At 43.8% G+C, this 27,818-nt stretch overlaps 1 protein-coding gene across 1 annotated transcript in view; it reads left to right on the forward strand.

Annotated features, from left to right (window-relative positions):
* The first annotated feature begins 3,819 nt into the window (after nucleotides 1-3,819).
* PGBD5 (piggyBac transposable element derived 5) overlaps nucleotides 3,820-27,818 on the forward strand; it is a 64,385-nt gene continuing 40,386 nt past the window's right edge. The window contains exon 1 of the mRNA XM_069010249.1: nucleotides 3,820-4,501. Within this exon, the coding sequence (XP_068866350.1) occupies nucleotides 3,820-4,501 (682 nt within the window). The remainder of the gene's footprint in view (nucleotides 4,502-27,818) is intronic.

Genomic DNA, 27,818 nt, shown 5'->3' on the forward strand with positions numbered 1-27,818 from the left:
TGTGCTTGAGAACCAGCCTGAGCCATGATCTCTCCCAGGGATGGGAGAATCCCTCCCTACGCCCTTCCCAAGGGCTTGGGAGGAAACAGTCCAATTCATTATTGTTTTCAGTCTTGATGAAGATTTTTCCCCAAGTTCGTCTGTTCCTCTGAGGCCATGCAATAATGGAAGAGGGAACTGAAGCCTATTGGCCTAACACTGGATAAACAACTCGACTGACTCTACAGACTCCTTTTAGTGAGGCACTGAGATGGAAGACAGTTTGAAATTCAGATTCCAGGGTGCACTTTCAGAACAAGTGATTAGAAAAGAATAATTTTGTAATCTAATTAGATATTATTCCATCTCAGTGTATTTGTGCTATGGAAGGACCAGGCACACACCAGGGCTTACTTCTACAAACTCCATGAAATCAATAGGAAGTGAGGAAGCTGAGACAGAAATGTCAATATTCTGTTGGATCTAGGCCAAGGCTTGACAGTGTAAATATGGTGGAAGATGGCACAAGATCCTTCCACAAAGAGCTAACTATGAAAAATAAGTTACTGAGAAGTGAGAAACAAGAGATTTCCCACTATCATAGTCTTAACCATGAAGATTTTCATGGTCAGAAGGAGTGTACAGAAGGCATCTTTGCTGTTGCAATAAAACCAGAAAACTTCAAGGAAAAAAAACACCAAACATTTCCTCTGTAGACAAATTAAAAGTGAATCCAGAGGTTACCATGGCTACAAAAGTCCATTTACTGTAGTAGTGTTTTCTAGCAGCTAAACACAAGTTTAAGTGATTAAGGAGAAAACACAGCGATGTTTATAACATTCCATTAGGTTTATATAATTAGATCTTTCAACTGCAAACCACCGCTGCTGACGGTTTTCTTGACTGTTCATAAAAGCCCAGTGGACTGATATAACCATTTTTAGAACCATCCATTGTATTTCTGCACCTCTGCAATCATTTGGGATCAAATGACTACTAGCATGTCATACATGGCAATTTTCAGAATCCAGAACACTCATTCTGGGTTACAGTAATCCAGTTGGCAGCTTCTGTGGATGGTTGGAGGGGTACACAAGAAAAGCTAATTCTTAGACCATAAGGCAAGCCAAAACCTTAGGCATGCAGCCCTGTGTGGGAGCCTCTACAGTCCTGCCTCCTAAAAGTAATCTTCCCATACACGCATGAGAGACTAAAGCAGTTTCTCTGCTTGTGGGACAGGCAGAAGAGGGACTTGTCATTTTATACACTAAGCTGAAAGAGGAGAAATTTCCATCAATATAAACTGCATGTGTGTGTATGGCAGCAGACTCCATCATTAAAATGTCATGTTGGATTGGTAGGTGAAAGGATCAGTCCCATCTCTCTCCATCGATGCAGTGGTCTCCTCCCAGAGCTCTCATGTCCATCACTCTCTTAAAGAAATGAAAACTGAAGTTTTGGCCATTAGGAGGGAGGGTCCTGGCAGTGTGCATCAGCCAGCTGTGATGGGAGCCTGTTTTTGGCACAAAGCATGCTAAGAGTTGGGAGACATTGTCATCGCTGCAACCCATGGACAGAGAGGGCTCTGTGGGTTTCTTCAGTCTCTGGACTGTTCCCATGAATTCTTTTACTGGGAGCCCATTCTGATAAACTTCTCTTTCTGTCCTGGGCTTCAGAGCAGTCCTTGTAGCTGTTGTGTTTCACAGAAAAGAAGCAGCAAATTGAAGACATTTGAGTGTCCATGGACACTTTCATAGAAGCTGGGTGCTAAGGTGAATTCTACATCACCTGGATGGACACCTGGATGGACACCTCCATCCTTCCAAAAATCAAAAGTGTATTTCAGTGTCCCTATACAAAGAACCTGTCAACATATTTGAAATGGCTTTTTTTCCAGTCTTAACCATTGTGTGAGAAGATCCACAAAGGGCATCCCTATTTTTTTGTTTTGCGAGAGCAGCATATAAAACAGACAACATTTGTGAAGAAGAGTCTGTGGTTTTCTACATGCCAACCCAGCAAACTGGATTCATGATGTTCAAGCCGGTCACTCACTACCAGCAAAAAAAGTCATGTCTTCCCATCACGGTACTCTGAAGACACAGGGTAGCAAAGATCAATTAAAATGATAGCTTGGCCTACAGAGCTCTGATTTCTGGTGACCAGTGAGACGAAAGGAAACCAGTGCAATGCTCAGATGACAGGCTACATTGGCAGAGCTTGCAACTAAAAAAAAAATCCATTTGTATATCAACTTAGTAATTTTTTAATATCATCAATAAGACACTTGACATTTTTGAAAGTAGAAATGCAACTTAAATCTCAGCCTTCAAAATACACTGGGCTTTCCTGTTTACTTAAAGATGCACAGAAGATGGATTCTTTTCTCTGGATTTGCCTGTATACATTATATAGAACTTTAAAGTTTGCAATTAAAAAAAAACTGAATAGGACGTAAGATTAATCTTTTAAATACCTACACAATCCAGCTTTTATAATTTTCCATGTTGTGCTATAGTCCTTGAGAATCATCAGAAGGTCATTAATCTTCCTTTTTTAAAGACAGAAACATTCAGTGCTATAAAATTTGTTAAATCTGTAGCACTAACAGATCTTCAGACCAACCTAAACTGAAAGTTTGCATCAAAAAATGCAAATAATATGCCCTCTACCCCAGTTCCATACAATCAGTCCACAGAACCCGACTACTGCTTATTTTGAAAGCACTGCTGTGAAAGGGTAGGCTCGATAGCTGCTATTGCTGTTGACAAGGGAGTAAAGGACTGTCGTTCTAATGAGTGTTTGTACAGTAACCAGCACAGCGGTATGCCAAATCACAAATATTAACCCTGATCAGAGATTTCAAACATTCTTGTAACATCAGACAGATCATTCTGACTGCTGCACAACCAGGGACATCAGCTGCTGTATGAAATCCTTAGATTACTCCAGGGATACTTCTGAGTCATGTTTAACTAACCCAGTCACGGCACGGGTGTTTTCACTTGCCTCGTTTTTCTCGTGCCACGATATTGCTTTTAAATCAGCGGCAATTTTGGAAGAATGGTTACTTCACTTGAGAAACCAACCCATGCGCTGGAGGCGCTGAGCCCCACACCCTGAAGAGAGCTGGACAGGCAGGAGCGCGTTATGTCCCACGGCCAGTGCAAAGCCTCCACGGAGCCCGAGCCGGGTGGTAGGGCCTGCCAAGTGCCAGGTGTCCCACGGCCCTGTGCTCCAGCACCTTCCCCACTTTCCTCCAAGGGCTGCCCCGGCGCTGGAGCTCTGTGTCCTGCTATGGGGCAGCGACACGAGGGCTCCCCCTGCTCACGCTGTCCTCAATGACGAGCTGTGTGGCCCCGGCCACGCTGTCGGGGCTCGGACCCACCGGGTTAACACCTCGGCGCCTTTCTCCTCCCAGTCCGCGGGAGCCCTTCACCCTCTCCCCGCACGGCGGGCGGTACTGGGGGACCCGCAGGCACCGAGGCCAGCGCTCCTGCCTCCGCCTGCACCAGCTCCAGCACCGTGGCGGAGAACAGCTCCGGCCGAGACCGGGGGCCGGGATCGGGGGCCGGGATCGGGGGCCGGGATCGGGGGCCGGGATCGGGGGCCGGGATCGGGGGCCGGGACCGGGGGCTGGAGCGGTGCTGGGGGCAAGGACCCCCCTCCCGGCGTCGGAATGCAGCGGCAGCCCCACGGTAGCCGGCGCTGTGATTTTAAATGGGCGGAGCGGCGGCGAGCGGCGGCGAGCGGCGGGGCGGACGGTGGGCGGCCCGCGCTGGCCCGCGGCGCCCATATAACCCCACCTCCCGAGCGCGGAGTGCCGCGGCAATTGGCTGGATGTGGTACTTGGAGATGTTGAGCTGGCTCCTTCCCCCCATGTCCCTGCACACACACAGGGGCGGGTGGTGCGGGCGGGAGCGGGAGGCAGGGCTCAGCCCCGGTGGCGGCGGCGGCGGGGCTTCCCCTCCTCGCTGCCTGCCCGCCGCCGTGCCCGAGCCGCTCCTGCTGCTGGGCTGCTGCCTGCGGCCGCAGGACCCGGCCGAGCCGGGCGGAGGGGAGCGCGGGCGGCTGCTGGCGGCGGCCGAGATGATGGCGGAGGGCGGCGGCGGGCCGGCGCGCAGGAAGGCACTATCGCTGCTGGAGGCGGCCCGATCCCGCTACGAGAGCCTGCAGATCTCCGACGACGTCTTCGGGGAGTCGGGCCAGGACAGCAGTGGGAACCCCTTCTACAGCACCTCGGCCGACTCCCGCTCCGCCGCCTCTTCCCAGGACGAGGAGGATGACGAGGAAGACGAGGGGCGCCCGGGGGTGCCGAGCCCGCGGGGCAGGGCGGCCCGGCGCCGCGCTCCCCGGGCGGCGGCCACCCCGGCGGAGCGGCGGCGGCAGCGGCAGGTCTGCGGCGGCAGCGCCGTCCCAGGCGGCCCCGGCCCTGTGGAGGAGGAGGAGGAGGAAGCGGAGAAGGGGGGCTGGACCCGGTCGCTGCGAGACGTCCCACCCCCTCATTTCAAGGATGGCAGCGGTACGAGGAGAGCGGGCTGCCGGGGCCGGGGGCGGCGGGCTCGGGCGGTCGTGGGGATGCCTGCGGGGGTGCCCGGAGCGCGGCCCCCACGCTCGGGTCGCGGCGCAGCCACGAGAGGGAAACCCCTACACGGGCTCAGTTGCCGCTTGGGCTGCTGCCCGGCGCCGGGCCTCACGGGCGGGGGCACGGCAGGTGCCTCTTGGCAGGCCCCTTCCCGGGAGCGGCCCCGCTGCCTGGCCGCAGGTGCCCAGGGCTGGGCGCGGCGGTCAGCGGGAGGGTGAGGAGAGGCCGCGTGTGCTTAGTCACAGGCATCCCCTCCCCAGCGGGCAGCAAGGTTCCCCATGGAATGAGGACAGGCGCTGCCCCGAGCAGGGTGGGTGCCTAGGCCCCCGCCGTGGCTCCGCTCCGGTGTGCGGCTGGCTCCTCGTTCGCACTCATAGGTGGGGAAAGCCGCTGGTCAGGGCACTGCGGGTCACCTGCCCTGCGCTGTGCAGTAGGGCTCTGGGATTGGGACTGGGATTCCCCCTGGCTGCAAGGTTTCCTGTGCAGCCATCCCTAAACTTAACCCTCCTTGTGTGGCTTTTGGCCAGAGCGCATACCAAGAGAGTGGTGAAATGACACAGCGCGACCTACAGCAGCAGTGCGCTGCACGGAGATCTCCGTGGAATGGCTTGTGTAGCAAGTTGCACCATTGGTTTGCCGAGGGAGCCATTATAACATATATCTGCAGGCCTCGACAGCCAAGTTGACTGTGTAGCAGACCAGCAAGGCATTGCAAAAAAAGAGTAATGGTTATGAAAAGCTGGGATGTGAAATTCAACATGTGCATCTCAGAATAGGATGGGATGATTGCTGTCAATTGAGTGGACAGTTTGCCTGTCTTAAGGTTGCTTCTCTTTGCTTTTTTTTGGTAGTGTTTAATTCCTTCATTTGGCTGTTAAAAGTAAATGGCCAAGAATGCTGCTGCACTCGGTGTAGTGTGCTGAAATTTGTGCAGTGGGGCAGGCAGAAACCTATCTGAGGAAGCAGCTTGGGATGGTTGGAGAGGAAGGTGGAGCTAGCACTGAAGCCCAGAGAAAGTTCAGTTCTGCTTCTGACAAATGTGCAGATAGAAGCTGTGTTTGCTTCTAGAAATATCTGAACCTTGTAAAATGTTTAAAAATCACTGTTATGTGCCTCTATAAATAACTCCTGAGTTTTATTGAAGGTTCTTATTCATAAACATATCTAAGATGACATTCTGGACTATAAACTTCATGATGTGATGGTATTTCAGCATTGATTGTCATCTAATTTCTCTGCCTTTGATGGCTTATTTCATCATATCATTACTTTATAGTAATATCCTTTTTAACACAGAACTGGGATTAGTGCTTTAATACTGGTTTGGAAAGGAATTGAGTTGATGAACTGTTAATTCAGGAATTCATATTTCCTTTGATATAAAGGAGTCTGATTAATGGTTGACAGGGACAATGCAGATGTCTCTTGAGGAAGGCCTTGTATGGATATTGCTGTGAATATTTTCTTCCACTAATAGATGCAGAAGAGGATACTTCTGCCCTTTCATTCTGTTGATTGTGATGATGATGATAGATGCTGCATGCTCTTCATAGAATGGTGATTTGGTTTGGCAAAGTTCAGGTAGTGTAGTGATTTGATATGTGGGAGACATTTACCGTCTGTGATATTTTTATTTTTGACTACTCAAATTCCAAGCTATGGAAACTACTGCATTGTATATAACTAAGCTCTTATAAATCTAGTTTGTAGATTGACTGACTTTAGGCAGGTATCATCATCGGAGTCATGCTAAATGTACTTGTGCTGGCACCATTGTTGCTTCATGGGACAGCATTCTGACCCAAAAGTTTGTATCTATACCTGCTGAGGAAGAGGTCTTCACTGAGCTCCCTTGCAGTGACAGCATGTCTTTCACTCCCTTATGGCGTACAGCAAGAAATACAGGGTTAGACAGAGCACCAAGAAAACTGTATTCTTGGTTCAAATGTATGTAAGATCCTTTCTCTCTAGGTTCTGAGATTAAAAGGAGTAGGTTTACATGACACTGAGATAAAAATTACCTTTGGTTAGCACCAAAACTTCAGAGTGCAGCGTTTTGGTCAAAATCTCAAGGTTTGGTTAGGGGCAGGTACTTGACATCATCTGGTGTCAGAAGACAAATGTCTCATGAGACTTCAGCCTCATTGATGCTGGAGATAAATTCTTGAAACAGACTAGGATCAAACCTACTGTCAAGCTCTTTGGTTTGGGAGACTGCTCCTTCATGAAAGGGATTGTGTGGAGGAGGAAAAGGTTTGAGTTAGTTAATGAGAATGAGCTAGAGCTCCCAAGAGGAAGAATAAAGAGCCACTTATAAAGCTTGTGGTCTTTTTAACTACAAGTAGAAAATACTATCACTTCCCTTTTTTCTTTTGAATGAATTACTTATTACTACCTTTCCCTTCCCAGCCTCAATATTGAACTTACGTCTTTAAAAAGTATTGTACCCATCCCTAGAATTAATCTTGAGCACAGACAGGCTGATACTTCATCCCAGAAATACACTCAAGACCCAGATGTGCTGGGGGCTGCTGGCAGTGTGTTAGATGGTTGAGTATGTCCTCAGTCTGCAGTCAGTCACCGCATGTATGCATGGTGATGCCTGCCTTGCTTGTGTGTCAGGTTCTGACAAACTGGGAAAGGTCTGGCTTGACTTATGTGTGAGGAGATAAGTGCATTGCTATGCAACATGGTGCTGTTTGTGTCCCAGATTTTTGTTTTCTGCCCCTTCTTCAGGGATCTCCAGTTCCTGTTGTTCCTGTTCCATATAATAAAAATAGTGGGTGCTTAGATTCCCTGGGGGAAAAAAAACCCCAACGTTAATAGCTTTAGCTGACTTCCTTTGTTGAAATCCAAAATAGCTGTTAACTTTAACATAGAGGTTAGAACAGATGGCTTGCTGGCACTTCATGTTACTTCCTGTTAAACTATTTTGCAAATCACTCTTTTAGTTGGTGAGAAAATTCCCAACCGTATGATTTGATACCCTGATTTATAAACTGGTAACTTGTGGCACTGTGTAGTTCTAATTAAATCAGGTTGAGGAAACAAGTGTCTGCCACAAATATTAAAGCAGCAATGTAAGTTCTGAGGTACTGGGATGTGAGTAATGGATAGGAGGTCTTGGGGAAGTTGCTGAAATGCCTTTCCTTCACAAAGAGCACCTGGCTACAGCAGGTCCATGGGTAGGTCAACATCTGTGTTTAAAAGGATGATGTCATCCATGGTCAAATGCTGGTCACAAGCTTTTTGACCTAGTTATAGAGTGTGGAAAGAATAAGAGAACAAATTGCTGCTAGGATAGGGAAAGAATAATTGAAAAGGAGAGAGAGCAAGCAACTACTATTACAAGCCAGTGTGTGCCAGTAACTCAACATAAGCCCTTCATTTTTGGTCGCTCCTGCCTCAGACTTAATTGATGTGCTCTTCCTTTCTTTAGGAGTGGGGTGGCTCTGAATGGTGCTTTCCGTTGTTACCTCAGTAATGTAGCCAGCAACTGTTCTGTGATATATAGAGGCACTATTGCTTCTGCTCTTGCTTCTTGTGGGGTCTTTGGAGGTGCGAATATCCTGGTATTGCTGCAGCTTGATGTTCCTGATTTGGGGTAGCTGGCATTTTCTTCCTAGGATCCAATGCGTCCTATATCAGTGTAGTTCAGCAACCAGAAAATTTGACCTCGGATGTAAGAGCACTTCTTACTGTTAAGATGCTGTGTTATAGTTATGTTTTAGGGTGGCAGCAATAGCAGGGAAATGTAAGCAAAAGTTAATGTTGAAGTCTTCAAAGATACGGGCAGTTAGTGCTACTGTTTCCTTCATTTTCTATGCCCTCCAAACCCTATTCTTAAGCCTAGACCTAAGGACAAAATATTAAGAATGTTCCTTGCTGAAAGAGCATAGCAGGTCCTCTTTGAGTTGCATTTAGACAGTGAAAATATCTTTTATGGATTTCCAGAGTGTTTCTCTGGAACACTTAATGTGCCATAAGTTGCCATCTTTGAAGAACATGCTGCTGTATAACAGCATGCTCTCAGGAAGAAGCTGCTAGGACCATGTTTAGCGATCTTGTTGCCTTGAAGAAGTTTAAGCAAATATTTAAAGTAGTTTTTAATATTTTCTGTTCCCAAGAGTGTGGACAGGCAGATGGGAAGGCAGCGTTCCAGCAGCAGGGAGCCTGGAGGAAGAGCTCTTGGGTCAGGCTGGGCCATAAAAGAGGGCCATATACATGCTACCACCTAACAGGGCAGGAGCTCTTGGTTCAAGTTCAAGAATAGAATCTGAAGACTTTAGTCTTACTAGATTGATGTCAATATTTGAAGATGCTAGAGTAACAAAAGTATGAAAGCTACTTAGTCACTTATGTCAGATTCTGCTTCAGAAATATCTGGCCCAAATTTTCTGGCTGTAAGTGGATAAAGTGATGTTGATATGATTTGTTCTTATTTATGTCATCAGAGAACTTAGCTGCTTTTGACTTGCATAACCATGGACAATATTGGGAAAAATGTGTATTTATATAATCTGTTCTTGCATTCTAGGTAGAAATTACTTATAATGACAGTATCACAACACTTTCAGGAAGATATAATCAATACATCTCAAAGATGTACATTACTACTTTGCAAAGCCTTTATAGGATGACTTAAAGTATTGAAGTTTTGCTAAATAAGTGAATTGTGCAAAGGCTTAGTATCTCATACATATTAGAAAATCTAGATGTGCTTTTCAGGAGGTTTTAATGGCTTTAGAGCACATTTTCCTGCTTCCATCGTCACTGAAGAGAACAAAGTGCATATGACAGCCTTATTGATTAAAAAATTTAGTGCACCTTAGCTATCTGTGTTCCCTTGCCTCTTTTGCCCATACCTCTGCATTAAACATGCATTTGAGGAACAACCTAGTATTTAGATAGACTTTACAGGGGAAAAAAAAAACACTGTTTTTTTCTGCTTTTATAAAGAGAATCTGTTTTGGTCAGTACTCGAGACAAGTCTATAAACACTGCAGATTAAGGTCTTCTCCATAGACTCTATCTAGCCTTTTACAGAGAAAAAGCATATTTCCTCCTAGATCTGTTAGGCATAAAATGAATCTTCTCCTTGCAGCTATTGATGGGGTTATTTAAAGTAGATCAGTTCCTACAGCTACTCATGTCCTTTAGTCAACATCTCACAAACAGTACAGCAAACAGTTTCCATGTCTGCATACCTTTAAGTCAGCCTAGAGAGGAAATCAGCCTCTCTGTTCAGTCCAATGAGGATGCTAATGGTGGAGTTGACTTGCAAACTCTGTACTGACTGCTAGGTCACAGGAAGTTGTCCTGGATGCCACAGACTTAAAAGAAACTGGAAATGCCTCTTAGATGTTCATGTTCATATAAGAGTTTTGCTTCCCTCCTGTACTCAAGCTTCAGAATTTTTGGAGTAGATGGATTTAGCAGTTTGGAAATACAAGATATTTCCCAAAGGGAAGGTAATCATGGATATAGTTACACATCCTGACTAGAGGTCAGTGGAGTGTAATCACTGAAATATCTCATTCTTTAAAGTACTGCCAAAAATTGGGCATGTTACTAGAAAACAGAACAGATGGACTCAAAAGGAAGGCATGGCTAGAACAAATGCATGAGGATACTATCATTTGACGTCTCACTTTCTTGTAGCAAGCCATCATTTCTAGGAGCTTATCCAAGCTCCCCCTTCATATTCTTTAAAGAACAGGATGTTAACCAGTCACCAGCTCTGGGTGAAAATGAATGAACTCATACCTGAGTAGGTCATTTAAAAACTAAGCCAGAGTTCCTTGATTGACAGACTGCAGGAAAACAGGCTTGGAAAGCTCCACAGATGATTTTGTCTCTAAGTTACTCCTGGACTATCTTCTTATTTTCTATGAAAACAACTGGTATTCATGTAACATGATAGAAAGCATGCTTTTGATTATGCTTTCTTGGATATCATGAGGAATTCACATGACCTGTATGGACAAACCATACGTGGTGTTAAGGACAAAGAACAAAACCAAGCAACTTCTATTCAGCAAGCAATAAAAAGCTGTAACTATGCAGCTGCAAACTGGGCAAGTTGAAGTGTAGTTGATGAGGCACATTGTAAGGATGCCAAAATCATGTTGGAGAGGGATACCCAGGAGACACAGAAGAAGAATACTGTGTATGTGTCTGTATGGATTGGGGCAATTAGCTGTGTGTTGGACAGGAAGATTATTGGACTGACATAAAAGATACAGCAAGCCCATCGGTGGGCACAAATGAAGGTGTTATTTCTAGTGAAGAAAAAGCAGAAAAAGACCTAAAGCAGCTGCTGTTATAGCTGTGATTCATTTCTGATTACATATGGCAGGGAGGTGGGTGTGTATGAAAGATTACATTCAAGCAAAAATGAGAATATCTTTTTTAGTTACAAAATTCACTGTTGTGGAAAGTCTGACTATCCAGTGCATGTAGTCATCTCTGCTTTTTTTGGAAAGGTAGATGCTGGTTAACTTCTGAGTGGGGAGCACCTGTAGTTGTGCAGTGCTAGGGGTCAGCATGTAGCTGTGGGTGTGGCTGTTCCCATTGATGTCATGGTGCTGCCTGCTGCCAGATGCACCCTGTTGACAGAGGGCTTGGACAATGGTAATCTTGTCAGTTTGTGCCCAGGGACACTGCTTGGAAGAGGCTACATGTATTGAAACTCATACATGTGTGCAGTTACACATTCAGAATCATAGAATCATTAAGGTTGGAAAAGACATTAAAGATGATCAAGTCCAACTGTCAACCCAGCACCACCACAATGTTCATGACTAAGCCACGTTCTCAAGTGCCATATTCATAGGTGTTTTGAACACTTACAAGGATGGTGGCTCCACTGCTTCCCTGGGCCATCTATTCCAATGCTTTTGAACACTTTCAGTGAAAAAAAAATTTCTTATAGCCAATCCAAACCTCCCCTGGCACTACTTGAGGCTGTTTATTCTTGTCCTGTTACTTGAGAGAAGAAGCCAACCCTGTCAGGTAGTTGTAGAGAGCAGTACTGTCCACCTTGAGCCTCCTTTTCTCCAGACTAGACAACCCCAGCTCTCTCAGCTGCTCCTCATAAGACTTGTGCTCCAGGCACTTCACCGACTCCACTGTTCTTTTCTGGACTCCCTCCAGAACCTCGATGTCTTTCTTGTCGTCAGGAGCATAAAATTGAACACAGGATTTGAGGGGCAGCCTTGCCAGTGCCAAGTACAATCACTGCCCTGGTCCTGCTTGCCACACTATTGCTGATACAAGCCAGGGTGCCACTGGACTTCTTGTCCACCCTTGCTCACGCTGGCTTATGTTCAGCTGCTGTTGATCAGCACCCCTTTTCTTCTGGAGAAAGGATGCAGGATAGATTTCCAACCACTCTGCCCCCAGCCTGTAGGACTGCATGGGGTTGTTGTGACCCAAGGGCAGGACCCAGCACTTTGCTTTTCATGAACCTCACACAGTTGGCCTCAGCCTATGGATCCAGCCTGTCCAGATCCCTCTGCAGAGCCTTCCTACTGCAGAACAACACTCCCACCCTGCTTGGTGTCATCTGTGAATTCAGGTTATCAGTGAAGATACTGAACAGGCCTGGCTCCAGTACTGAGTCCCAGGGAACACCATTCCCTGGCCCTGTCATTCAGCCAGGTTTCTCCCCAGCAAAGAGTACATGCATCCACACCATTGGAAGACAATTCCTCCAGGAGAATGCAGTGGGAAACAGTTGTAAAGGATTTACTAAAATCTAGGTAGATTACATTCAGAGCCTTTCTCTCATTCATTAAGCACATCACCTCATGAGATCAGGTTGGTCAAGCAGGACCTGCTTTTCATAAATCCATGTGGCTTATGGCATTTGGAATATGGGGTCTAGTTTTACTTATTCTGCCCCAGTACAGAGTAAATAGATCAAGTGGACTATAACACAAGAGGTGGCCAGCCCTCCCCAGAGGGCAGGGTGGCAGTTCATAAACCTTTTGCTGCAGCAGCCAACTGAAAATGAACCACCTTGGGTTTGGGGTAAGGGATTCCCAGGATGATCTTGAAAAATGTAAGATGCTCTTACCTCCATCTCGCTGGATATGTTGCATTATGGATATAAATACATATGTGGATATAAATTTTTATTTAGCCTTTCAAAGGGCTTCTAGCATTCTGGACTGTATTCTTGAAAAGGATCACTAGATGAGAAGACCTTCTTAAACTGAACACTTTCTCATTTTTTGGCCATTATAGTTCTTCCTTACTCATAAACTTACCCTTTTATGTAGTTAGTGGTTGTTTTGACATGAAGAAAAATACAATGTTTGAAGGTTTACACATGGAGATCTGCATTAGTTCCCTCTTGTCACTGAGATGAAATTACGCTGTAAGACTTGGAGTGCGGTTGAGTGATCTATAGCTATTTTCATGGTGCGAACATTGTTGCAAGTAGTTTTAGTTCTTTCTTTTAAGGGTGTGGATTTAAGTGTATCACAAACCTGTCCCATTGGGAAAAGAGTGATAGGGTTTTAGAGTAAATGACATCTTGGTCTTTCCACTTGATGAGGTTGTAGTTAATGAATAAAGAATGACCTCTCAAAAAAGGCCTTTCTTCATCTGCTTCTGTACTACAGGGTAATGACTCACACTTAAAATGACATCAGAGATGGTCTAAGAGATTGTCCAATCTCTACAGCAGCCCCCTGCCATTGGCCCCCTGGGGGTCTGTCAAAGCAGGGCTTGGCAGCCAGGGCTGTCCTGCCACCCCAGCCAGGACAGTTGCAGCTGAGGACCCTGAGGCAGCCCTGGGCACTGGGGGGACAGGCTGAGGCTGGGTCGGGATGTGGGCGTGTGGGTGGGCCCATGGCAGGACAGGGCTGTGCCAAGCTCGAGCCTGGCCCTGCTGGGGTGGGGGCTGATGGCTCTGGGCAGCTGATGTGGAGCCCTGGGCCAGGAGGGTCCGTGGGGTGGTGGTGGTGACCGTGGGGCACTGGCAGCAGCTCCTTGAAACAAGCTCCTTGGCAAAAGCCATGACTTTCTATAATGGCTCTTCCACAAAAAAGTGTTCAGAAGGAATTTGTCAGTGTTCAGTTCAACCACTGTTCCAGCCCATTCCCAACAGTTGTGGTTCTCTGTACCCTATCCCTACAGCTCAGGCTGTTGGTAGACAGCCCTCCTGTCAGCCATGGAGAGCCTGGCTGCTGCCACAGAGTGACTGGGAGGTAGTGCTGTCTTGTCATTACCTTTGTTTCATGGGTGCCCTGCAAGTTCTTTCGGTTCAGATTACCTTCAGTGTTTATGTCTTGTGTATGAAACAAACCCTGTGGGGGTTTTGGTGCACAGAGCAGTTGTGTGAAGTTAGGAGTTAGCTGATCCTTGTGGAGGCCCACCATGGTCACTGTGTTCCATGACAGACTTACGGCCTTGTTCTCTGCAGTGAGTTGGAGGCAAGCGATTGAGGTTGGAACCATCTCCGCAGTACTGGCTCTGAGTTTCACTATGTGCTTTGCATTACACTGCATCTGTTGCAACAAATCTTACAGACATTAAAATATGTAGCGGGGTGAAGCAGACAGATGCAGAAATATCTGATTGGATAAATACCATCTAATCCCCAAGGTATTCTCACTAAAATTGTCGTTAGTGAAAATTCCTGTTTGTCTCCATTTGAATTGGATAGGTCTGGCCCAGCATCTCCAAAAATGTGTAGCATAAAGATCTGTCAAAAGCTTAAATGTTCTGATGGGACATTTTTACTTTTATTTTTATTTAATTTCATTTAAGTTGGTTTTTTTAAAATTTAATAAGAACTTGAAAGCGCATTCCTGAATGGAGCTGGACTTCTTGAATTTGTTTATTAAACCTTTAGATAACATGAAGTTGGGAGTGATTCCATGTACACGGAAGAGCAAGCTGAGAATTTCCAAGGTTCTTGATAGCCTGAAATAGTCTGGTGCAGGGAACACAATGGCATGGTGCAAGAGGGAAAAGCTTAGTGTGAAGGCAGCACTGAGTAACAGCAGAAGTGGAAAATGGAGGGGAAGAACTGTCTGGGTGGAAAAGGAACTGGTGGTTGAAGCTGAACACCAGACAAGTGCAACTCAGTGTCATGCTGTTGTGAAAAGGCAAACATCCAAACAGAGCATACAAGACTTGAAATGAGACTGTTTGGCCACTTAGGAGAGAGAGTCCAGGTGAGAAGCACGTAATTAAATATGAAGATAAAGGACAGAACTGGAAAATATACTAACTTGGCTGCCTTTTAGTATTCCGTTTTTAAGCCAAAGGGCCATATGGGTAAGTAAAAGAGCTATTGTAGGAGAGGGAATTACCTGCCTTACCTGCTCTGAAAACTAAATATGAGGAATAATGGGTATAAATTGATGGATCATTTAATCAGACATGATAGAAACTCTCAGACAGTGCAGTGGTGCAGAAGACAAATGTGTCACTGAAAACCTAAGAACAAGTGTCATTAACCTGTTATATCTGTTGTAACAGACTGACACCCAGTATGTGTGCTGAATGGGGATGGAGGCCTTGGACTGAAGGACTTCTGAGGTTCCTTCCAGTGCTCTTTTCCTTTGTTTTAGATTGGTTAAGATAAACTATCAAGCTGCTTAGTGGCAAGTTAAATGTTGTAGTGTTATGCAAAGGGCTTGCTACTTGCATATCCCATGTCAACTTTCGGAGCAGGGAAAAGGCTGTGCAGCGTGTGGGAAAGAGCTGTGTGCTCTTAGAAGGCTGCCTGATCTGTTAAGGGGAAACTCCCTCCTTCTCTTTGTCCTGGAAAGTGGCCCTGGCACACTTGATGGTTATTTAGTGTGTTGTTTCCACACTCATTTCTATGGTAATGAGTTGTGTGTCCATGAATCTTGTATCTCTACTCAAATGACTTACTCTGAGACTCCTTTATGTTCAAAGCACTAATCTGCTTATGTTGGGGACATCTGATAAGACACTACCCAAATACTTGTGAGATTAGCGGTGCTACACTCTGGAGGCAGTGCATCATCCAGTGGTGCCTGGGTTTGTACTTGCCTTTGTTCATGACACTTTTTGAGGTATAAAGAGCTTCCTTGCAACTGAATCCCAACACAACGCTCTGTAGATGTTAAGGATGGATACATGGAGGAAGACGAGCGCAGGTCTGGAAGAGGCCCAGCTAAGTCATAGTGCAGACACTTGCAATAACTCATGATCATGTAACAAGTGTCCTGGCAAGAAAAAACAACAGAATGTCTACTCCATGATTTTTAGTTTGTGGACTGGGTATCAGAACGTTGTTTCTTGACTTTTTTGTGAGCATTGCAATATTGTTTCATCTTCAAAGACTACTTTTTGGCACTTAGGTTTTCTTTTTTCCTGATATGTACCTCAAGTATATTTAAAGAGATTTGCTGTTTAGTTTTCTTGTGGTTTTTTCTCTTGCTCTTTTTTCTCCTCTTTTTTCTTTTTCTGTCTTTTTTTTTCCTCCTAGGCTAAAAATAAGAAAGTGTCATATTTCTTCACAATCTTTCCTTGCAAGAATACACCCCTACTTCTAGTAGTAGTTCTCTGCCTTTTCCAGTGTAGGATCAACTCTTTGTTGACAAATTGCACAGGTGTCCAAGTAAGGTCTTACAGTTCCTTGTTCAACGGTACTAATGCATCACTATCTCCACTAAAGATAACCTGCTTTATGCTACCCGAAAAATGACTGTTCTAGAAGTCAGTTGTGTATCACTTTTCTGCAGAATAAGAGATTGTGTCTGATAATTAGAGAAAAAACTTTCAGTATGGGTTTTTGAGATTTATTTTGGCCAATAAATTCAGATACTATCTAGTGGGATGGTCAGCCCAGTATTTTCTGATAGTGTTTTGAGCATAAAATTGGTTCTAGTTCCATGTCCTGGTGAAAAACAAAATAATGCCTTTCCCAAAGTCACCTCCCTTCATCCAGACAATTTCTTTCTCAGTCAAGGATCTGGGTAAGGAGGACACATTAATACTCTTACTTATCTGTGCTGCTGCCAATTAACAAGTATCTAGCTTGAAACAGAACTGATAAATTCAACTTTCCTGTAAGTAACATCTTAGAAGCTTACCCACTGAAAATGATTTTAAGGTGACCTGTCTATGATACAAATGTCTGCATTTGTCTTGATGTCTTTAATGAGTCTTTCCTTCAAAATCTATTCAGTGTTTAAGGAGTATTGGGATCAGAGCAACAAGCTAAAGCCACCAAGGCTCTTATTCTTTTTGGAAGTCTTTGTTTTCCCAGCTTAACATCTTACCTTGAACTTGGATTCGCTTAGGTTCTTCTTATGGGGCTCCTATTTGAGTATTTGAAGATTAGAAACAAAAGTATATACTAAATGGCAAGATTCAAAATTTTTTCTGTCTTTGTCACAGGTATTGCAGTTTCTGGTGTCCTGTCCTCAGACTCTTGAAACTTACTCTGTTATAAACCTTGTTAGTTGCCTTGAGAATGAAGCCAAAATCCTTGCCCTAACAGCTGAAACACGCCTAGGTTGTCATGAATCTCTGTGTCATGAAAATTGCTCTGGCTTCACTTCCTCCTTCTTCCCCTTCATGCCCCTTTTATTTTATTGAAGAGCATTTTCGATCTTTCTGTACAAGACATGGCTGTGTTGGGTTAAGTGTGAGTACACACACTTCTGTGGGTGTGAGTACAGCCAGCAGTACCAGAACTGATAATCCCACTAGACTCAGGTAAATTCAAAATACATTGAAGGATGTTAAGTTCAAATAGTAGTGCAGGCACCTAACTGCTTTCTGGGACAGATGGTGGGTGTAAAGTATTCAGCTATGGATAGTTTTGAATTGGTACCGTCAAAGTACCAATTGAATATAAAATGGTTCTAGAAGTATGAAATGGGCTTGACACTGTTAATGCTGTTGTTGACATTGTACCAGTTTGCAACTCTCTTTTCTCTTTTGTTTTGTTTTTTTTTTTTTTTTTTTGGCTGCTGGCTGTCTCTCCCTGAATCAATGAAAAGAAGCTACGTGAGCATCAGTTTTTTTCTAAAAGTAGCCATTTGTATCAAATGATGAAGCAGAAATGCTTGATAGCATTTTATGGACATATATTGCAGTAGAGTGAGCAAGGTGTTAAAATAAAAACCGTGCCTTTTCTTCAGGTCTTTTTCGGAAAGGTTGACTCAGAAGGGAGGGGTCTGACTATTGACCTGGAGCAGCTTGACATAGAGTAGTGCACTGCCAATTGTTCGAATGTCAGCTTTCTTCCTAAGGTAAAAGGGCAGTGGAATTCTTTTTTTTTTTAAAGCTGAAATGGGCAGCTAAAGGGAGACTCCTTCAGCACAATACTTTAATCAGAAAAGGAACAAGAAATAAGTATAACAAAAGCTGCTCAAAACTTTACTTTCAAGTTTTCAGTTTCTACTGAATCCTTTTAATCTGTACTATAACCTCTTTCTAACCTGCCCTCTGTGCTACAGAATTTAGTTTCTCTAATTGTATTTTGCTTCCTAGAATCTTCTCCTGTCATAAAAATGACGTTACTCTTATATCTTAATATTCCAATAATTCGCATTTTAACATCTTGTTCTTAGTCATTATGAAACTTCCTTTTTTTTTTATTCTCTGGGCTCTGCCGGATGCCATGGCTCCATTGTTCCTATTAAAATTGTAGATAGTCAGGGGCAAGAGTTCATCAAATTTTGCTTCTTAGTAAGCCAGGCTTTGTGCGATTTTGCTCTGCCCCTGTGCCCAAGTCCATTCTTGTGGGAGGAGAAGGTAAAGGTCTTCCAGATACCGACTTCTCACCTAACTTATGGGAAGATAGCTGATAGGGTGACAGCCTTTTGAATTGCCCTTGCTGAAAGATGGCTTGCTTGAGTACAATCCTTATTGTACAGCACATTTGCAGTGAGAAGAGCCTGTAGGCTCCAACAGCATATCCTGTGATGAAAAAGCAGGTTGGTGTCGAGAAGTGAGGTCATATGAAACAAGTCTCTGCCTGTTCTTGCCTCACACAGCGTATCATAAAGGTAACAGCTGGTACTTTGGACATACCAAAATTATGGCCAGGTGCTCCTGACCACATTGCTCACCCAGCCTGGTGCAGCTGATGTTCCAGATCTGCTTTTGTGGGAGATACAAAATGTGAACTGTCGCACCCACCACAACATCAAACATAGCATTAAAAAGCTGGGAGGAACGCAGTATGCACCTCAACAAGACTTGAGTTCAGATCTAATAGTGATGTTTATTTATGGATTTGGTTATTCCATGATTATTCAATCTTTTTGGATGAAGGTTGCACTTCAGGAGTGTCAACTGCCCCCGCGTGGAGTTTTGAATTAGCGTTTTATTTTGTCTTGAGTTTTGAATGCATCTATGCTCCTGCTACCTAATAGAAGAGACCAGTGCAGTTCTACAGGCTAATGCACTGAGTAACGGGTCCAATTCTTTATAGCAAGGATTTAAGGAATATTCTCCCTTCTCCCTCACCTGTATTGGCAGGATTGGGAATTGCGTCTCCTGTCTGGTTCTTCCCTCACTTTGCGAAGTGTACCCTGTAGTCCATCATCTGCCAGACATTGGTTCTAGAGGCAGGAGGATGTGACCAGAATCAAGCAATAATTTCTATAAAGAAAGCAAAATATTACGGTTTTTATAAGCAGTTTTGGTGTAGCTATTGCTTTTCTTTTCGTCTTTGAGACTAGCTGAACTCAATGTTCTGCATGCTGGTGGAGCTTGAATGCTTCCTAAAGAAAGGAGACACAAAGATTTCTTTTAAGTTTTGCTTTCTCTGACTACTGCTGTAGAGAGTCATTGTTAGTTGCCTTGTTTGTAATTTAGAAGAGGGAGGAGAAAGGAAGCAAGCTTTTAAACTGAAGCAAAAAAAAAAAAAAATTTTTCTAAGCAGAGTTTTAAGCACCTCATTTGCTGTGTCTTCAAGGACTGTGTACTATACTTGCCAATACTTACTCTTTTGCAGTTATTTCTGTGTTTTATTATGGACTGTGTCACTTGATATTGTAATACTTATACCACTAAGTCATTTGTTTGGAGCAGTCCTAGGCTAGAAGAAATATGTTTAATCTCACTTCAAAAACATGCACTTCAGTGTAGTGTTGCAGTGATATCTAAGAATAATTTAGTCACTGTAACTTATCTGCCTCAAATGCTTTCTGCTGGGCTGGATCTGAAAAGACCCTAGAAGAGGTTACTGGTGTCAAACTGTAGCCTCAAAAATTTCTTAAAAGAGATCCCTTTTGAAGTTTATTGAAAGTACAACCTTTTTGCTTCATATCCTGACAACAACAGAAAGTTTGGTGTCAGCTCTGAGTGGCTCTCAACATGAAATCCCCTGATCAAAAGGAAAATTGCATGCTTCCTGAAGAACGTGGTTTCCAATTTGCTTGCTAAGGTTTGCGAAGAGTGACCAAAATCTGTAGCAGTCATAAGGCCTAGGAGGGAGGACAAAGGGGCTGCAGGATAGACTGCACAGAATTTTCATAGTCAAAAGACATTCCCCTTTTTTCCTACCACTGCACATATTGCAACCTCAGTCTTGCTTTTAGGATTAATAATTTGCGTGGCTGACTGCAAAATGAGTGTCTGCTCTGGAAACCTATTTCTCCTAGAGAAAAAACACAAGGCTCTTACACATCCTTTTGATTTGTGAGTGACGCAAATTGAAATTCAAAGGGAAGTGTCAAGGGATGTAAATATAGTGCATTATTCTTTGAATCCAGAAATGCATGTAAGCATGTGCATAGGTGGTACTACTTTAATGATACGTGACATATGACTTGAATGATATGTATTTCTGTAGTGGCATGAAAAGTGTTATACCAATGCAGAAGGACCTCTCACTGATACCACCACTCCCCTGTTCTTACAAGAAGACAGTTTTCTAGGAGGACAAAGGGAAATGACTCCTTTTTATATTGGTATAAAACCTATGAGTAGATCTGCTGAAGCTTGTAAGATTTGAGCACGCATTCAGCTCTCTGCTAAAGAGAACGTGAACTGTATCTGCTAGGCTGCTTTAGTCCTGAATGCAGTTACTGGAGAACTCAAGGGCAGTGTTCCCCAATCATTTTTGATCATTCACCCCTATCAGTAGAAGCTTTTTCAACAGGAAATCTCAATCCATGTATATTTATTTATAGATTATATACTTGCACTACTGTACTAATATACTATGTACATTATAAAGCATACACAAAACCATAATTAAAACCAGGATGGGATAAAGACAAAACTAACACTATTTAATTTTTTTACTTTGTTAACAATACAGAAAAATGTTTCCTTCCAGCACCCCAGTAGATTGTCTTGTGCAGCACCCCATGTTGGAAAGCACTGTGCTAAGTTCATGTATGACCAAGCAGATGGTGCCTGGATCTCAGCAAGGAGGGCTGTGGTCATTTGTGTCCAGCCAAACTGCTTCAGTCCAGGCCCAGAAAGAGAATTTTTGTAAAGTGGTTTGAATCTCCCTGCCAGGGATGCTACCAGACCCAGATGTAGCTGTGATGAAAAGCTGTATGTTCACCTGCTTTCTCTGTATTCTCTCTCCTCCCCAAATAAATAACATTCTGATTTGCCTAGCAGGCTCAGGGTTTTGATCACACAAGGCTAATAATCTGAAGGCTTCCCTGCGCCCCTCCCAGCAAAACATCAATGGGGGTTATAGCATTTCAGACCTAGTAGAATTTGGACCTTAAGGGTGGCACGTAATAAATTCTTGATGTGGAAGGTAAACTGCTACCTATTCAGGGCCATTCACAGTGAGCAGGAAAGGAGCTCCATCAGTGATGATGAAAGAAGCTGATGGAGTTTCACAGTAGGTCTTTTACTTTTCTTTTTATGAGGCAGCCAACATAAAGAATGAATGGAAATAAATGTTGTTTAAATGAGAGCTTTGTGAACGTAGCAACAAATGGCTGAGGAGCTGGAAGGGCCATGTAAAGAAGCAAATCCATCTATAATGTAAAACCAGCTTTAGCAGTTAGGTCCAGAAAGCATAGGAAGTGGGAGGCTCCCTGTGGAGATGTATGTTCTTCTATATTTGCCTTACTTTTTCTGCTCACAGAGCCAAGAGAGCAGTGCAAGACAGCAGTGAAAACTGGAGGCTCTCAAATACCCCTTTCCCTGGGGGATTCCATACTCAAAGAGTGCTTAAAAACCAAATCAGAAAATGAAAGAAGTTTTGGAAACATATAAGCATGCTTGATACTGGAGCTGCAATGCTGTTACCCTGACTGGAGCAGCACCATGTGCTGATTTCTCCCAGAAAGCAAGTTGACACTAGGATTTCTGATGGATGAACTCTGCCTGAGGCATCATCTCAGTAAGGGCATGAAGGAAGATCTCAGCTTTCTATAAAACACAGTGGTAAAGAGGCAGAGATGCTTGGATGTCAGTAACAATGAAAGGAAAAAGAATTTTGCCTTGTGAGAACAGTGACTTGCTTAAATAACTCTCAGTTGTTATACAAGTAGAGACTGTAAGACAGCTAGAGAATTGAATTTTCCTTGTAGAAAACGTTGTGGTACTGGATAAACACCAGTGTACCTCACACAGATGTTGGGCACTTCCTTGCCAATGGGGAGTGTCCAAGGCAAGAAAGCAACTTGCAAGAGCAGCTCTATGTGAATTGTTTCACATCTGCTGTGTAATTCAGTTGATTTTGATGGCCTGGCTGACTGGGCTGTATGGAAGATTCTGTTTCTGCCTTTTGCACACACAGAAATGTGTATGTCTCCTTACTGGTGGTTTGATTTTAAGCCCATAGATTTGAATCCATACTTTAAGATTTTGAATGCCTCTTCCATTATGTTGATAATGATTGAGGAAGGTGTAGGTGTGGCATGCTCATACCTGTGGATTGTACAAAAAGAGCAGGGAATACAAGTTCCAACACTTTCATGTAACATTACACTGTCTTCAAAATGAAAGAGAAGAGCAGCAGACCTCCCTCCCCAGTGGTTATGGCATTTGATCTGTGTTTACCTGCTAATTAGGTATTCCTTGACAAAAGGAGAAAGTGTGACTGTAGATGCCAATACTGTGTTAATTCACGTGAGTCAGTGCTTGGGAGCAAGGGAGAGAAGTGGAACAGGACCCAGAGGGGGGAACATCTAATTTTGCTTTTTGAACAGCCACAGGCTGGCCAAGCATAGGTGCAGATCTTTATTCTGTGACTTACAGCTGAATACCGTACAGATGGACACACTGCTAACCAGTGCTGGCCGAGCTGCCTGTGCTATCTGACAGCTATTCCTTGTCTCAGAACATGTGACCTTGGAAACAGCACTTGTAGACTTGAAAAATTCATACTAACATATGCTTCATCTCATCACTTTAATGAATTGCCAGTGGAATGGGAAACTGAGGTATGACACTGTCTCAAAAACGCAGGAGGAAGGGTGGGGAAAGTAGCAGAAAAGTGGACCCTAGGGAAGGTTGAGGTCAGATAAGAGTGAGCAGTTGGGGAAGGCTGAGAATTTGCAGAATGGAGCAAAGGAGAGCAGGCCATAGGTCCTAGTGACAGCCTGAGACATGATACACCAGAAAAACTGATGATATGGTTAGCTGGACATAGTAGAGCATATCAGTCACAGAGTCAAATATTCAGGGAGGCTGACTTTCAGTTCCTGAACTCAGGAAATAGTTGCTATAGCTTGATGGGCAGACAGTTTGGAAGGGAAGTACCACTTCTCTCTGAGCAGCAGCCAAAAGCCGCAAGCCTTTCTTTGAATGAAAACGTTTCCAGTTACTTGTCACCAAGTAAATACACTCCATCATATTAAATTGTAAGCCAGCCTGATATGAAAACAGCAGCTTACATATTTTCACTTTAAGAAAATTAGTCTGAAAGTATGTAAGAGCATGCAGGACAGGACATGGGCTAGGGTTTACACAGCAAAAAAAACATAATGGAAACTTCCATATTACTAGGTTAGTAAAACTTTACCTTAAGCATGCAAATTGACTTTGCCTAGGGGCTCTGATCGGTCATTGGCTTTTGTTCCAGGCAGTTTTCTTCAAATTGTGAAGGATTTTGCTCTGGTATAGTCATCTAAAGATCTGTTCTGAACCCTGCTGTGAAGACTGCATGCTTCTATAAGAAGAAGGCTATACCTAGCAAATGTGAAGCTCCAGTCAGTGAGGTCTCCAGCTATAAATGTCCTAATCTGTGGTTACAGAGTGGGAAGCTGTTACTTCTGTTATGATAATGCCCAGAAGCTTCTGTAGAAATCCGTAATGTGAAGTGCTTGACGCTTTGCAAACAGAAGGACACGCTTTGCAGTAGTTATTCCCGTGTTCCTAATTTAAATTTACCCTGCAGGTGCATCCTGTATCATTATACCTGCAGATTCAAAAAACTGGTGTTTGAGTGTGGGTTTTTTATAGCAGAGAGATTTATTTGCTTTATCTTCCACTCCACTACTTAGTATGACCCAGATTTCATCACCAACAACCTTTTTTTTTTTATTTAATGTGAACACACCATGAACTTCTTTGAAAATCTCTGCTGTTTGAAATCTCTGTTGCTGCTAGGTCCATCATGAGAAATACAAGCGACTTTCTCCTTTTATAATCTAAAGTATGTTCTTAGAGTGATTCATTCTTATGAGATCCTTCAGCTTTTACTGGTTCGTATGTTGGCAGTCCCCAAGAAGCCTGGACAAGCTGACCTCTAAGTGTAGCTGTGATCTGGTGTTCTGGGTGGCTACTAGGAAGCAATGCCTGTCTGGCGACCTCCAGTCTTTTCCCTGCCTGATCTCAAAATACAGCACACTAAGCCTGTGTTTGAAGAGGTGGACACTGGCTCCAGAGTGACAAAGCATCTCGCCTGAAAGGCTGTGGGGGAAAAGTACACAATGCTTTTCTCTGCAAACCTAGTTCCGTGGGCTGGTTCCTGCTCCGCTTGTGCGCGACAGCCGCACAGCACGGCGTGGGCTGTGGTGGGAGCTGGCTGCCAGGAGCCAGGCAGTTCCGCAGGCTGTGCGCAGGAGCGGAGCAGAGGTTGTGGGAGTGATGCTGTGTTCCTGAGGGACTGCTGCTGAGGGTGAGCAGTGCTGTGCCACTGAGGATCCCACTCGGACTTTATGCACTGTTTAGCTCTGAGTTGTGTTTCTGGCTTGCTCTCTGCAGATGCAACTCCCTGAAAACTTTCCCCTGGGGTACAGTGGCTTGTAAATATATTTGTGTCACCCTGAAGTTAACACAGGCAGTACAAGTAATAAATCCCATCTTTTTCACAGGTGACTGTCTTTTTTTTTTCACTCTTAATTGTTGAAGAAGTGCACTGACTTCTTAAAACTGGCAAGTTGTGGGTTTATAAGAGTTATTAGGAAGCCTAAGCACTTGCAATGCTGTGGAGTGTGTCATGTATCCTGCATGTGGTAAGAGGATTAGGGATGTTGATGTACATGGTGTATAGAAGTCATTTATTGAACTTTCCAGCTGCTTGCCTGTTTTGAGTTGAGGTGTTCAGACAGCCTGCAGCACTGGTCACTTCTTAGGGCAGGCAGAACAAGGATGGAAAAAACCAGTCTAACAACCGGGGCAGGACTAAAAGAGCAAAAAGAAACAAAAAGCACACAAAGTGATACTGTGCATGTGTAAAGGAGTCCTGACCCTAGTAAGGATTGAAAATACATGACCTCCACTTTGCATCTTAGGTGTCCTAAGAAAACATTAAGACTTTCATCTGCCTCTAAGCCTAATGCACCAGCAGAGAACATGTGGCTTGTCCCAAGATTTTTGAGGGTATTTGGGAGGAACATGGAGAATATAAAGCGAGGGAATTACAAGTTTAAAAGCAGGTGTGTAAGTGCAGATGCAATATGGAGTGATGAGAGCTCCTTTGCCTCCTAGTCTGCAGTGACGACAGTAGAGAAAACTTTTCTTACTGGGCAGTTGATGAAACTCACCTACAAATGCAAATGCACACTTTTCTACAGAGAGCAGTCAAATCCAAGGTAGGCTGGTACAACCTAAAACAAACAGGTTTGAAAAAGCCTGTCTGGATTTCTGGTTGCTATATTCTTTTTTTTATTCTTTTTTTTTCTTTTTTTCTTTTTTTTTAATAACTAATATTTGAACCTGAAAGCCATTTCTTTGTGAGACTTGCTCAAAAACTGGAGGTTCATTTTTAAATGGCTTGTGTGTGTTGTGTTTAAATGGCAGGAGTTGACGTGAAGGCTTTCAGCATCTCGTTAGTTGGGTCATTTGCTTATTGACTTCTATTTACAAAAGATTGAGTAAATATTCTGATGGTTTGCTTGGAAAACATACCAGGCTATTTTTCCTCCTTCAAACACAAAAGCCCTACCTTTCAAGGCAGGGTTCTCACATCCAATATTGCTGATGCTTATACAGGTGGATTTTTATTTCAAATTTCTAGAAAGGAGCAAGTTGCATGTGGGTAGTGGTATTTGTGAACAGTGTGCACTAGAACAGACCAGGAGCCTGGGACAGAAAGATGGGATGGTGCGATTGCACCTGCAAGAGTTGCCTGTGCAGAGGAGGGGTCCCCCCATGGAACCACCCCAAAGCAGTCTTTTGGGATAGTTATGTAGGTCACCCTGCTGGTAATGGATGTTGTGCTGACATAAAACTATCCATGCTGCTTTGTACAGTTATTTCATAAATGTGCACAGCTGTGCCTACAGACAGATGTGTAGCTGCTATGTGATCTACTAAAAGCTGTATTACAGATGGTGTATGAAGTCAGCATATCGATGGTTGTCTCTAATCTGCTAAGATATGCCCAGTGTCATCTGGTCTGCCAGGAGCAGTGCAGTAAAATGCTAATAGAAAACTACAGTGGCAAAAGAGCGCAATGGACTATTGCCATGGAAGCTGCTGCAGCAGGAATTCCCCTGAGGAGTATATGCAGTCCCACAGCTAAATAATGTGCAAAGAATTATGTAAACTGACACAATACGGTACTGCTTCAGCATTGACTCTGCTGCTTTAAGGTCTTTGGCTTTTGGAAATTATTTTAACCATAAGACCTTGTACCAGTGTTTTGAGAGGTTCTGTTGGGTGTTGGGAAAATGGTGATTGGTAGGTTGCAAGATCTCACCACAGAAATTAAGTGTATAATTAAAGGTGTCAACATCAGCTGCAGTGGGCTTTTTATTCTTTGTACTTGTCACAGCTTGAAAGCTTTGTAGCTTTAAAACATGGTGGCAAACACAAAGAAATACTCTCTTAATTAAACAATTTTTTGCCATGGCTTAAATCTGCAGCAAGGCACACTTCCATGGAAGACTGCCACAACATGTCTGGCATGTTCTCATTTTCAGACCAGTGCTGTTGGTGGTACAACATATATTTGGTCAATGGGAAAGGTGTAAGACCTGCATGCTTGTCTCTTGAAAATGCCCCAAAATTTAATTGTTCTTCTACAGTGTCTTATCATACAAGGTAATTTATTGAGTGACAGTCAAAATTATTTACCCTTGGTATTCCAGTCTCAATGCCCCACTGAAGTTCTTCACCTTTTCCAGGCTGAACTGCCAGCACACAGTATGGAGGAGGTAATGGACAGGGTGCCTTGGTTATCACCCCAGTCTTTGCAAAGTCAGTCACCATCACATCAGGGGAGGAGACTGTCTTGTGTTTGGTGGAACAGGTGCATTACTTGTCCCTGACCTATGCCAGCTTGCCCTGCTACACTTAATGCTCAAGGGTTTTGCTATAATGCTTAAAAAAATTGAATGACAGTCTGGATCCGGTACACAGCATGGAAACAAGCTAAATTGCAGGAATTTCCTTAGTTTGCTAAATACTTCATTAATTTTACTTGTTAATTTAAATTTTACTCTTTTATTTACTAAATAAGTTCTTTATTTAATTTATCATTAACTCAGTGCTGCTTGCTGTGGAGGCCAGGGACTCTTAGGACCAGAGTCAGCATGGAGCAGCTGTGTGCTGGTTTTCAGTCCACTTTCATTTGTCCTTGGATTGCTTCTAGACACAGTTCTTAGTGCTCTCCATGGATAGAAGTCAGACTGCAGTCTGTGGATCGCTTTATTGCTGACGCTCTGAAGAAAACAATCCTTTTTAATGCCAGGGAGGGAAGAGAAAGTGGCCTTTCACTGAAGCTGTTTGGAACAATATTTTGGCTATGGTTATTATGTGCAGGCGTGGAGGCACTGTCAAAGGCTTATTTATAAGGTTGGAAGAGTGCAGTCAGATCTTTGCTAAATAGCTTGGAATAAACTTACTGAAACTAAATGTAGAGCAAAAGTACGGCTACTTA

This window comes from Aphelocoma coerulescens, chromosome 3 (genome assembly GCF_041296385.1).
Source record: "Aphelocoma coerulescens isolate FSJ_1873_10779 chromosome 3, UR_Acoe_1.0, whole genome shotgun sequence".
Classification (NCBI taxonomy): Eukaryota; Metazoa; Chordata; class Aves; order Passeriformes; family Corvidae; genus Aphelocoma; species Aphelocoma coerulescens.